Source organism: Mauremys reevesii, linkage group 2, assembly GCF_016161935.1.
Source record: "Mauremys reevesii isolate NIE-2019 linkage group 2, ASM1616193v1, whole genome shotgun sequence".
Classification (NCBI taxonomy): domain Eukaryota; kingdom Metazoa; phylum Chordata; order Testudines; family Geoemydidae; genus Mauremys; species Mauremys reevesii.
This window is the reverse complement of record NC_052624.1, coordinates 113,142,537-113,154,822: the sequence shown is the minus strand read 5'-3', so window position 1 is coordinate 113,154,822 and position 12,286 is coordinate 113,142,537. Positions and strand designations below refer to the sequence as shown.

The window sequence follows — 12,286 nt, the reverse complement described above, 5'->3', positions numbered from 1 at the left end:
TAAGAGATGATCCCACCAGAATATGGCTGAAACTTATTCAATTCATAAAATCAGCCATCTAAGCCCCAGGGCACTGTACTAACATAAAACATTGGTAGGCCAGTGTGTGTGGCACTCGGCACTGCCACCACCTCTGCTGCTATCTCTTCTGGGGATAAACCGCGTCCTTCAGATTCTAGTTCTCCCAATTTGACAGAGCACCACTAGTCACTTAATTAAAATAAAATAATTCATTACACTTTACAGTCCTTCCATTCAAACACTAATAAAATAGACAGCAATATTTATATCTTCATAAAACATGTCTACAGTCTCTCGTGTACACAACCTCTCCAGTGAGTCAGCCCAAGTCAGGGGTCTCCTTTCAGCAGTGAAACTGGAGGCCGCTCAAGCTGTTGCTTAGCAACCCATCTGCTCTGACCTGTCTTCCTCTGGCTGCCCAGCTATTTTCCTCCAGTGGGAGGGCCAGCCTCAATTTCTCCCTCTCAGCTAGTGTCTTTAAACAAAAATTTAGGATTTTCCCCGAGAGGTATGTATGCAGAGCACTAACGTTCCATCTCAATTTATACAGAACCTAGAAGGAAATCCATCATCCTTTTCTTTTTCCTTCTGCGCAAAATGCATGAGATCTAGCACATTCACACCTCACTGGCAAAATGGATGTAGTGCTGCGTCAGAGAGGCACACAAGGCCTCCAACCAACTAATCCCAGGGGGTATCACAGCACACCGTACCAGTTTCAATATCACCAGATGGCTAAAGGAACAAGTAGAGAATGCACTTGCATTCCCAGAAGAAATCTGAAAAGCAGCAATGTAGTCATCCCTGTGTACTTTTATAAAACATTACAAGATAGACTTCAATCCCCCCCAGAGAGCCCTCCCCTGGTAGAAGCATACTTCGGGCAGTGGTCCTTATATAGGCCCAGGTCCTGCTTTCCATAGGGGGTAGGAATTCTACATTTTTGGGGCTAACTCCATTAACTGACTTTCTCCAGTTTTACTCTAGTGTAACAGTGTTAATTCTGACCCCCTCCCCCCCCATCTCAATTTGTTGCTGCTTGTTACTTCTCAAAATTATGCACTAATGGAGATGTCATGAAGCGGAATGGAAAATTTGTATCTGATCATTTTCCTTCTGTAATTAACATTTTAATTCATCCAATCCACCCTCCTCCAGGATATTCAACTTTCAACCGAGTATAAATCTACACAGTTTAAAATCTGAAAAAACAAATGAAATACTTAAAATGTTGCTGTTGATTTAGTTTTATAGTTTGTCAATTTAAGAGGTAGCGAGCTGGCTGAGCAGACTGGTTGCTAAGCAGCATCTTCTGCTGCCTCCACAGAACCTAGAGACAACTCAGTCCTCTGAACTAAAAAATGTACTATGGAGCAGGAAGGAAATCATCAAGTAAACTTTCCATTGTTGTTCATTAAATACTGAGACAAAAAGGCCTAGTATGTTTACATTTTAAATGAATTGAGCATCTTCCACTCATAGTAAACATTTAACTGAGAAGCTCTGGTACTCTGAAATTTTAAATTCATTCTGTCTTAAAGTATTCAATATGCCAAGGGTTTCTTATTTAGTTTCTTTTATTTCTGACCAGGATCTTCAATATACCTGTGACTTTCCTGCAACATCTCTGTGAGCTCCTGAATCTGATCATAGTGCTGAAAACGCTGTTTCAAGTTGATGTTTTCACTTCTTAACTGTTGATTCTCGTTTTGCAGATCTAAAATTCAAAAGGGACAAAAATATCTTAAGGAGGTTATATCTCTTGCTGAAAATTCAACCTAACCTCAGAGGGGTAAATATTGTACAGTAGCATAAAATAAGACTGAATATCCATCCCTTGGATGAGACCTACAGTTGAGAGCCTGACCTTTTGTGCTAGCTAAAGATCCCAAAATATTCTTCATGAGCCTGAAGTGAAGTCAATGACAGGCTTTCCATCAATTTCAGTGCACTTGGGTTGATCTCCAAAATTAAGGGCATTAAATCCAGTGCCCTGGCTAAATTTCAACGTACATTTTAACTATAAACCTCCCCTTGCAGTTTCCATCTGGCTGGCCCCTGTGAATGAAGCAGGTCCAGCTCCCTTGTGCCAGAGCAAGTGTTCCCATTTTGCCAGTTAGGAGGGTGAGACAGCACCTGTGGGCTATAAAGGATCAGAGAGAGAGAGAGCGCGTGCTGGTGAATCAGAACCTGTCAAGATGAGGGCGGGTGAGGGTTGCCTGGCAGTGAAGAAGGAAGCAGGTAAGCTGCTGCAGACTGTACATTTGGGGGTGGAAGAAGGCTGAAGGCCAGAACAGCAAGAGGGATTTGCTGGGTCGTGGATGGGGGGGATGAGAAGGAGAAGAATAAGCAGAAGCAACCTGCTGGCCTATGAGTAACTCAACCAGAGGTTAGGGGTCTATTACAGGAGTGGGTGGGTGAGGTTCTGTGGCCTGCAATGTATAGAAGGTAAGACTAGATCATTGGGATTGTGTGAGGGATGCTCCCTGGCAAGGAAGCTCCCAGCAGAGAGGCTGTGGGCATTCCCCAGCTCTCCCTAGCAGGCACTCCAGTTGAAAGAGTTGGGGGACTGTCCTGGTGTAAGGTCAGGAGAGGATGGCACTGGAGAGCTGGGACATAGTGAGGGATGCTGGACCGGTATGTTGCATGTACTGTTCTGACTATGGTGGGGAAATATGGACTTTGGCTGTGGGACATTTGTTATAATTTGTGTTTGTGGGGCTTGGGGAATAAGTGACCCCACAAGGGCTAATTATTACACTTGGGATGATGCACTGAACTATTTCTGGGGAGTCTGAAGAAAGGAAACTTAGGCAGTTGCACCTGTCATGCTGTGTCCTGCAGCAGGACAGCTCTCAGGTGGGACTGCCCTATGACACCATTGTAAGTTGTATTTTCACCTGCTGTTTTAAACTGTTTATAGTAGCTTGTTAAGTTTGTAAAGTGCTTTGGGATCTTCCAGGCTGAAAGGTGCTATATGAATATAAAAGAGTATTCTGAACTTCAGACACATTTTTATTTCCCTAAGCCTAAAGTAATGCCTTCTGGTTAGCACCCCAAAATCTTCAGCCTCCAAAATGCCAATACAATGCATTATATTGGTGGGAGGACGGAAAGAGAATTGGGAAACCTTATTTTTATAGTTTTAGAGCTAGCAATCATGAGCCTAATTTACTACAGATCCCCCTTCTTTACAGATAAGGTGAATGCTGGCAGTGGCCACTCCATAGTTAACTTGGAAGCTAGCCTAACTCACTCCTGCCTCCCAAAATAAACTAATCTTTCTGTGATTCTGAAGAGTTATACGGCACAGGGGAACCGTTTGGATCTCCCAAATGTTGACTTTCAGACTTCTGTGGATGTGTGTGTGAGTGCAAGTACAATTTTTCTAAAGAAGGTATAATTTTGGTGAGTGCTTTTTAGCTGGACTCCACTGTTTAGCTCTCAAGGTCCCTTCCAGCCCTACACATCTATGATTCTCTGAAATTTGCTTTCAGATTTCATTTTTTTTTCTCTGTTTTTTGGAGGTGGGTGTTCAAATAAATTATGTTTCCTACTCTTCGGTACTGAAGTAATTAACAAGTAAAAGTATCTAGATGAAAAAAGCGGGAGAAATGTATTGAAGACTACTAAGGCTCAATAAGGCATCAAATCATTTTAAAAAGGGACTCTGTCAATCCTTTTTAGACCCAAAATGCAGATGATATAAAAATTTAAAGGGACAATTTAAAACGTTTGTTATTTAATAAATTACCATTGGTGTGTGCAATACAATCACCTGTAATAAATGCCCTCAGTATTAAACCAAGCAAAGGAAAATTTCCTAACAGTGAGTTCCAAATGGTGGAAACTGCATCATGTACAAAGTACGGTGAAAAACACTGGTGAATGTTACTGTAGTGAACAATGCTGCATTGACCAGGAAGGATGGACTGGATGATCTAACAGGCCTTTTTCACCTGTTATTTCTCTGAGTTTATATATGCCTCTTCCTGATGGTATGCAGCTATCATTGTCCTATATATGAGAATGTTTGTTTGCCTGAAGAGATGCTGATATTTGCTAATTGGCTGGTTCCTGAAAAAGTAAACGAGAGTATTCATTCAAATAAAAACTGTAAGCTTACTTACCTGGCATCTGCAATCCTCTTCCATCATTTTTTATGAACATTTGTCCAAAGAAATTATGATTTTAATGTTCACAGAAAGGAAAAAGGTCATTCTTCTGCAAATGTGAATTTGCGCTGAAAGCGCAAGAAGGAAGTGTGAAATTGAGTGACAGGTATTATACTGGCTCTAGTGCTTTCAAGAAGGACAGAATTCATCAATTATCAGAGGGGTAGCCGTGTTAGTCTGGATCTGTAAAAGCAGCAAAGAATCCTGTGGCACCTTATAGACTAACTAGCTGTTTTCTTGCATCCGACGAAGTGGGTATTCACCCACGAAAGCTCATGCTTCAAAATGTCTGTTAGTCTATAAGGTGCCACAGGATTCTTTGCTGCTTTTACAGAATTCATCAATGTGACAGTGGAGCAGACTCAGGCCAGGTCTACGCAATAAACTTACATTGGTATAACAGTTGCTCAGGAGCGTGAAAAATCCATGCCCCTGATTGACGCAGTTATAGAATCATAGAATATCAGGGTTGGAAGGGACCTCAGTAGGTCATCTAGTCCAACCCCCTGCTCAAAAGCAGGACCAATCCCCAACTAAATCATCCCAGCCAAGGCTTTGTCAAGCCTGACCTTAAAAACCTCTAAGGAAGGAGATTCCACCACCTCCCTAGGTAATCCATTCCGGTGCTTCACCACCCTCCTAGTGAAGAAGTGTTTCCTAATATCCAACCTAGACCTCCCCCACTGCAACTTGAGACCATTACTCCTTGTTCTGTCATCTGGTATAACTGAGAACAGCCTAGATCCATCCTCTTTGGAACCCCCTTTCAGGTAGTTGAAAACAGCTATCAAATCCCCCCCATTCTTCTCTTCTGCAGACTAAATAATCCCAGTTCCCTCAGCCTCTCCTCATAAATCACGCGCTCCAGCCCCCTAATCATTTTTGTTGCCCTCCGCTGGACTCTTTCTAAATTTTTCCACATACTTCTTGTAGTGTGGGGCCCAAAACTGGACACAGTACTCCAGATAAGGCCTCACCAATATCGAATATGGGGGAATGATCATGTCCCTCGATCTGCTGGCAACACTTATACAGCTCGAAATGCCGTTAGCCTTCTTGGCAACAAGGGCACACTGTTGACTTGCATCCAGATTATTGTCCACTGTAACCCCTAGGTCCTTTTCTGCAGAACTGCTGCCTAGCCACTCGGTCCCTAGTCTGTAGCAGTGCATGGGATTCTTCCATCCTCAGTGCAGGATTCTGCACTTGTCCTTGTTGAATCTCATCAGATTTCTTTTGGCCCAATCCTCTAATTTGTCTAGGTCCCTCTGTATCCTATCCATACCCTCCAGCATATCTACCACTCCTCCCAGTTTAGTGTCATCTGCAAACTTGCTGAGGGTGCAGTCCATGCCATCCTCCAGATCATTAACCTCTGACCTAACACGAGTGTAGATAGCACTATGTTGATGGGAGGGCCTCTCCCATGGACATAGCTACCACCTCTCGTGGAGGCGGATTAATTCCACCAAACAGGAGAAGCGCCCCCATCGGCATATTAGCATCTTCACTGAAGGACTGCTGCAGCATTTTAAGTGTAGACCTCCAGTTATTAGTGCGTTCATACCTGATTGGATGGGTTCCTTGGCTTCCCAGGGACCAGTGGGGAGAAATGGTCATAGAAAGCATAAATAGTAATCCCTGTATAACTGGTGTTCTTTATCCCTTATCCCAGATTCTGGGCACTTTAATATGTTGATACTAGACTGATGTCACTAGCATGTCAGGCCTTGTTACTTGGCACGCCTCATTGTTGCCCTGATACTTACTCATGAGGAAGCGGGGGAGTGGAGTTTGAGTGGATGAAGTACATCTTTTGTTTGAGCATACTGGAACTTTATTGATAGGGCCACAAGAGGGAATCATGTCACCAGGTTAATAGTATGATCCACATCTTAACGCTAATAAACTTATTAATAAGGTTGCAGTCAGACTTTAATCCATACTTATGTGCTGTGTGTCCTTATTCTATTCCGGTTGGTACTAAGCAAATTTAGAATCTATGCTGGATGTGCAAACACACACTAAACAAGCACGCATTAAGAGAAAATGTGTCCACTTTAAATGTGGTTTGGCTGAGAAATTGTTGATTATATCTTTAAAACAGTGAGCTACATCCTCCGCTCTGCTGTGGCCCCTCTCTTTGAATCTCTCCACTGGCTTCCCCGTCTCTGTCCCAACAAACATAAGCTGCTTGTGTTCACTTTCAAGGCCCTTCACAAATCAACTACCACGTTACCTATTGTTCGTTGTCAATCTGTTCATGCTTGCCTCCGGTCAGCCCACGATGCCAGTCTCCTGCCCACTTGTTAAATTTTCAAACAAGCACCTTTGTGCCTTTTACCACGCTGCCCCACATGCTTGGGAGGCACTCACTGTAAACAGGCACAAAGCTACCTAATTAGCTACCTTCAAATCCCCCCCATTGCTGTGATGCCTACAAAAAACCTGACAACAGGTAGGCTGCTGGTGTGCACAGACCAATGACTATTATGCTGGCCTATGTGGTCTCATTGTTTCCTTGTACTCCTGTCTATATTCATCTATTGTCTCTGACTTAGTTTGTAAGACCTTTGGGGCAGGGACTGTCTTTTTCTTTGCTGTTTGTACCACCCGTATCATAATGGGGTCTTGGTCTATACAGAGTTAATACAAATAATAATTGCCATGGGGAATGAGGTTCTACTTGGTGTGAGTAAAGGCATCATGATCTGGCCATAATATACAAATTAAACCTGAAGACAGAACACAGATATGGGTTTGCCTCTGACACAACAGTTATTAAAACAAGTGTTTTTAAAAACTCACCAGTAAGTTGCAAATGTAATGAACTAGAACTGTCTGCATTTTTGACATTCTGTTCCACATTTAACAGATGAGCTTTTAAGTTAGTGTTCTCTTCCAACAACTGGTCTAAATGTTGCTTCAAGATATCCTAGTGACATTTAAAAAATTAAGAAAAACAGAACAAACCTTAAAAAGGAAATTGATCACAACCGAACATTTTCCCAGTAAATTATTCTTTGAAAGTCTAAACATGATTTTGTAACACAGTAAATCATAAAGCAATCATCACTGAAAATGAAAAAGGCAAGACCTGGTATTCCTGATTTATTTTGTTTTCTGTGACTTGGTTCCACAGAAAACAAACATTACAGCAGTCATTGAATCACACTAGTCCAGAACTTGGGAAAACCTGGTATTCCCCTGGATGGATTCCCAGGGGAATGATCTCAACAGGGATCCAGATTCATAGCCTTTATGGTAACTGAGCTGCTGACTGTCCATAGCAAGAGGGATTTTCCAGAGGGTGAGTGCATATAGTCACAATGGTAACTACATTCTTCATGGGTCCATGGCTCACAGTGTTGTGATGTGAACTTATTTCACAGAGTAATTGTAACTGGCCATTACTGCCTCAAAATGGCAGTCTCACAGCCAAGCAGAAGAGACAACTTTTTGCCAAACTTATCCATCTTCCTAGATTCCTTGTCAGATGGAGTTGTTTTGGATTGCTCAGCAACAGCTGAAGCTGCTGAAGATCAAAGACTGGATTAAGTCCAAAAAAACCCCCATAGTGCTATTCACTCACATGGTATAATTAATCTGGCTTCTTGGCCATAACAAACTCCATAGCAGAGAATTGCTTGTGTTCTTTCATTTTGCTCTCAGGCACTGAGGACGAAGGTACAGATTGGTACAGGGTTCCCATATTCCAGGAAAGGAACGACTCACAAATAGGGAAGGAAGGTAGTATCCTGGACAGGCCTACAGTGGCAAGTAAAATCATCAAAGAATCCTGTGGCACCTTATAGACTAACAGATGTTTTGCAGCATGAGCTTTCGTGGGTGAATACCCACTTCTTCGGATGCAAGTAGTGGAAATTTCCAGGGGCAGGTATATATAAGCAAGCAAGAAGCAAGCTAGAGATAACGAGGTTAGATCAATCAGGGAGGATGAGGCCCTGTTCTAGCAGTTGAAGTGTGAAAACCAAGGGAGGAGAAACTGGTTCTGTAATTGGCAAGCCATTCACAGTCTTTGTTTAATCCTGAGCTGATGGTGTCAAATTTGCAGATGAACTGGAGCTCAGCAGTTTCTCTTTGAAGTCTGGTTCTAAAGTTTTTTTGCTGCAGGATGGCCACCTTAAGATCTGCTATTGTGTGGCCAGGGAGGTTGAAGTGTTCTCCGACAGGTTTTTGAATATTGCCATTCCTAATGTCTGATGTGTGTCCATTTATCCTTTTCCTTAGAGACTGTCCAGTTTGGCTGATGTACATAGCAGAGGGGCATTGCTGGCATATGATGGCATATATTACATTGGTGGACGTGCAGGTGAATGAACCGGTGATGGTGTGGCTGATCTGGTTAGGTCCTGTGATGGTGTTGCTGGTGTAGATATGTGGGCAGAGTTGGCATTGAGGTTTGTCGCATGGATTGGTTCCTGAGCTAGAGTTACTATGGTGCGGTGTGCAGTTACTGGTGAGAATATGCTTCAGGTTGGCAGATTGTCTGTGCGCGAGGACTGGCCTGCCACCCAAGGCCTGTGAAAGTGAAGGATCATTGTCCAGGATGGGTTGTAGATCCCTGATGATGCGTTGGAGGGGTTTTAGCTGGGGACTGTATGTGATGGCCAGTGGAGTCCTGTTGGTTTCTTTCTTGGGTTTGTCTTGCAGTAGGAGGCTTCTGGGTACATGTCTGGCTCTGCTGATCTGTTTCCTTATTTCCTCGTCTGGGTACTGTAGTCTTGAGAATGCTTGGTGGAGATTTTCTAGGTGTTGGTCTCTGTCTGCGGGGTTAGAGCAGATACGGTTGTACCTCAGTGCTTGGCTGTAGACAATGGATCTTGTGGTGTGTCCGGGATGAAAGCTGGAGGCATGAAGGTAGGCATAGCGGTCGGTAGGTTTTCGGTATAGGGTGGTGTTAATGTGACCATCACTTATTAGCACCGTGGTGTCTAGGAAGTGGACCTCCCGTGTAGATTGGTCCAGGCTGAGGTTGATGGAGGGGTGGAAGCTGTTGAAATCGTGGTGGAATTTTTCCAGAGTCTCCTTCCCATGGGTCCAGATGATGAAGATGTCATCAATGTAGCGTAGGTAGAGAAGGGGCATGAGTGGACGGGAGCTGAGGAAGCGTTGTTCCAGGTTGGCCTCCTTTTGGTAGTCAGACCTGTTCATGATGACAACAGCACCTCCTTTATCCGCCTCTTTGATTATAATGTCAGGATGGTTTCTGAGGCTGTGGATGGCGCCAGACAACTCTCCAATACCAAATTTTACAGGCTACTTCCCTCAGATCCCACTGAGGAATACACTAAGAAACTGCACCATCTACTCAGGACACTCCCTACACTAACACCGGAACAAATCAACATACCCTTAGAGCCCCGACCAGGGTTATTCTATCTACTACCCAAGATCCACAAACCCGGAAATCCTGGACACCCCATCATCTCGGGCATTGGAACTCTCACTGAAGGACTGTCTGGATATGTAGACTCTCTACTCAGACCCTATGTTACCAGCACTCCCAGCTATCTCCGTGACACCACTGATTTCCTGAGGAAACTACAATGCATTGGTGACCTTCCAGAAAACACCATCCTAGCCACCATGGATGTAGAGACTCTCTACATAAACATCCCACACACTGATGGAATACAAGCTGTCGGGAACAGTATCCCTGATGATGCCACAGCACAACTGGTTGCTGAGCTCTGTACCTTTATCCTCACACACAACTATTTCAAATTTAATGACAATATATATCTCCAGATCAGTGGCACCGCTATGGGCACCCGCATGGCCCCACAATATGCCAATATTTTTATGGCCGACCTGGAACAACGCTTTCTTTGATGATTTTACAGAACCAGACTAACACAGCTACCCCTCTGATAAGTAAAATCATGACAGAATAATCCTGGTTGGATACAGATCACATAGGAGGCTGTGATGGGACACACTGGCAAGTAGATTAATGAGGGCCTGTGGAGCCATTTAGCCCCATCCAGCTACACCTGCAGTAGATGTCAGGTGTGAAGTGGAGTTAAATCAAATTCTAGCTCTGTTCCTGCTTCTCTCTCTATGACAGGCCTGCACAACTCGTAAAGCGGCGAGGGCCACATTACTCCAAAGAAAACAGCTGAGGGCTGAAACCCCCCAGCCCCATGGAAACACCCCACCCCAGCACCTCCTGGCCCTGCGAAAACACCTCGCTCCAGCACCGTCCAGCCCTGCAGAAACAAACCCTCCTTCCCCAGCGCCGCCCCACCAAAACAGCTGTGGGACAAAAAGGAAGGTTGGGGGTGGGGAGGTGATACTTGATTTTAAATCAACCAGGGGCTCCCAGCTGAAGAGGTGGCTGGGAGCCCTCAGGGGCAAATTAAAGGGCCTGGGGCTCCGGCGGCTGGGGGAACCTGGAGCTTTCTGGGGCTGGGGCAGGGATTTAAAGGGCCCAGAGCTCCTGCCGCTGAGGGGAGCCTGAGCCCTTTAAATCCCAGCCCTAGCCCATCCGCTGGAGCTGTGGCTGGGATTTAAAGGGCTCAGGGCTCCCCGCGGCTGTGGGCAGCCCAGAGCCCTTTGATTCCTGGCCACGGCTGGGATTTAAAGGGCTCTGGGCTGCCCGCAGAGCGCCGTGTGCAGGGGATTTAGAATCCCCCCACAGGCCACACAGTGAGGCTCCGCGGGCTGCATGTTGTGCAGGCCTGCTCTATGAAATAAGCCTAGTTACAACCAAGAGTCAGAGACAGAACCATAAAAATGTAGGGCTGGAAGGGACCTTGATAGGTCATCTAGTCCAGGCCCCCCCGCAACCTCATGCTGAGGCAGGACCAAGTATACCTATACCATCCCTGATATGTCTGAATAACCTGGTCTGAAAAATCTCCAATGACTGGAATTCCAAAACTTTCCTTGGAAGCCTATTCCAGTACTTAACTGTCCTTATAGTTTAGGAAGGTTTTTTTCCCCCATGATATTTAAACTAAATCTCTCTTGCTGCAGATTAAGCCCATTACTACTTGCCCTACCTTCAGTGGGCACTGAGAGCAATTGATTACTGTCCTCTCTTGTAACACCTCTACTTGTCTCAAGACTTATGAGGTTTCCCCTCAGTCTTCTTTTCTCAAGACTAAAGATAACGTTTAACCTTTCCTCAGAGGTCAGCTCTTCTAAACATTTCCTTTTAGTTGCTCTCCTCTGGCCTCGCTCCAATTTGTCCACATCTTTCTTCAAGTGTGGTGCTCAAAACTGGACACATCTGGGTCTCACCAGGGCCAAGTAGAATGGGACTATTATCTCCAGTGTCTTACTTATAACACTACTGTTGATACACCTCTGAGTGATATTAGCATTTTCTGCAACTGCATCACTGCAACTGCTCATATTTGAGATCCACTATGACCCCATAGGTCCTCTTCTGCAGTACCACTGCCTAACCAGTAATCTGATTTTGTAGTTGTGTATTTGATCTCTCCCACCCCCTCCCCCGGCCTTCTTAAGGGTAGCACTTTACACTTGTCTTTATTGAATTTCATCTTTGTTTTCAGACAAATTCTCCAATTTATCAAGGTCACTTTGAATTCTAAGCCTGTTCTCCAAAGCACATGCAACCCCTTCCAGCTTGGAGCCATCTGCAGATTTTATAAGCACACTCTCCACTCTATTTTCCAAGCTGGGAGGGGATGCAAGCACCTTGGAGGACAGGACCTCATGATGGCTGGACACGTCTCCCACCAGACGGGATGACTGGGCCCAGGGAAACTGATCAAAAGGAGTGGCTGGTTGAAGACAATCCCTGAATAGAAGGGCGGAGTCCTGCTGAAGACTCTCAGATGACCCTGTTTTGAGTTCTTAACTCTTAGGACTTGAGTGCCTTAGCCAGAGGGCTAAAGCACCACTGCATCAGATCCTGTGAGAGGTGGGAACTGACTGTCAGAGACCCCCATGACAGGATGAGTAGTGTCACAAGAGGGTACCTGAGGTGGGAACTGTCTGAGGGTACGTCTACACTGCAATTAAAAACCTGCAGCTGGCCCCTGGCAGCTGACATGGACTCATGGGACTTGGGCTAAGGGGCTGTTTTAATTGCA

At 44.8% G+C, this 12,286-nt stretch overlaps 1 protein-coding gene across 5 annotated transcripts in view; it reads right to left on the bottom strand.

Moving 5' to 3' along the window:
* Window positions 1-12,286, bottom strand: part of CEP72 (centrosomal protein 72) — a 62,977-nt gene that overhangs the window by 14,853 nt on the left and 35,838 nt on the right. For 3 of the 5 annotated variants that reach the window (XM_039526823.1, XM_039526824.1, XM_039526822.1), the window contains exons 12-13: window positions 7,005-7,131; window positions 1,627-1,738 (exon numbers count right to left, since the gene is read on the bottom strand). In XM_039526823.1, the coding sequence (XP_039382757.1) occupies window positions 1,627-1,738; window positions 7,005-7,131 (239 nt within the window). Of the gene's footprint in view, window positions 1-1,626; window positions 1,739-4,151; window positions 4,265-7,004; window positions 7,132-12,286 lie in introns of those variants that run through there. The other 2 variants (XM_039526826.1, XR_005594866.1) reach the window with 2 other exon arrangements.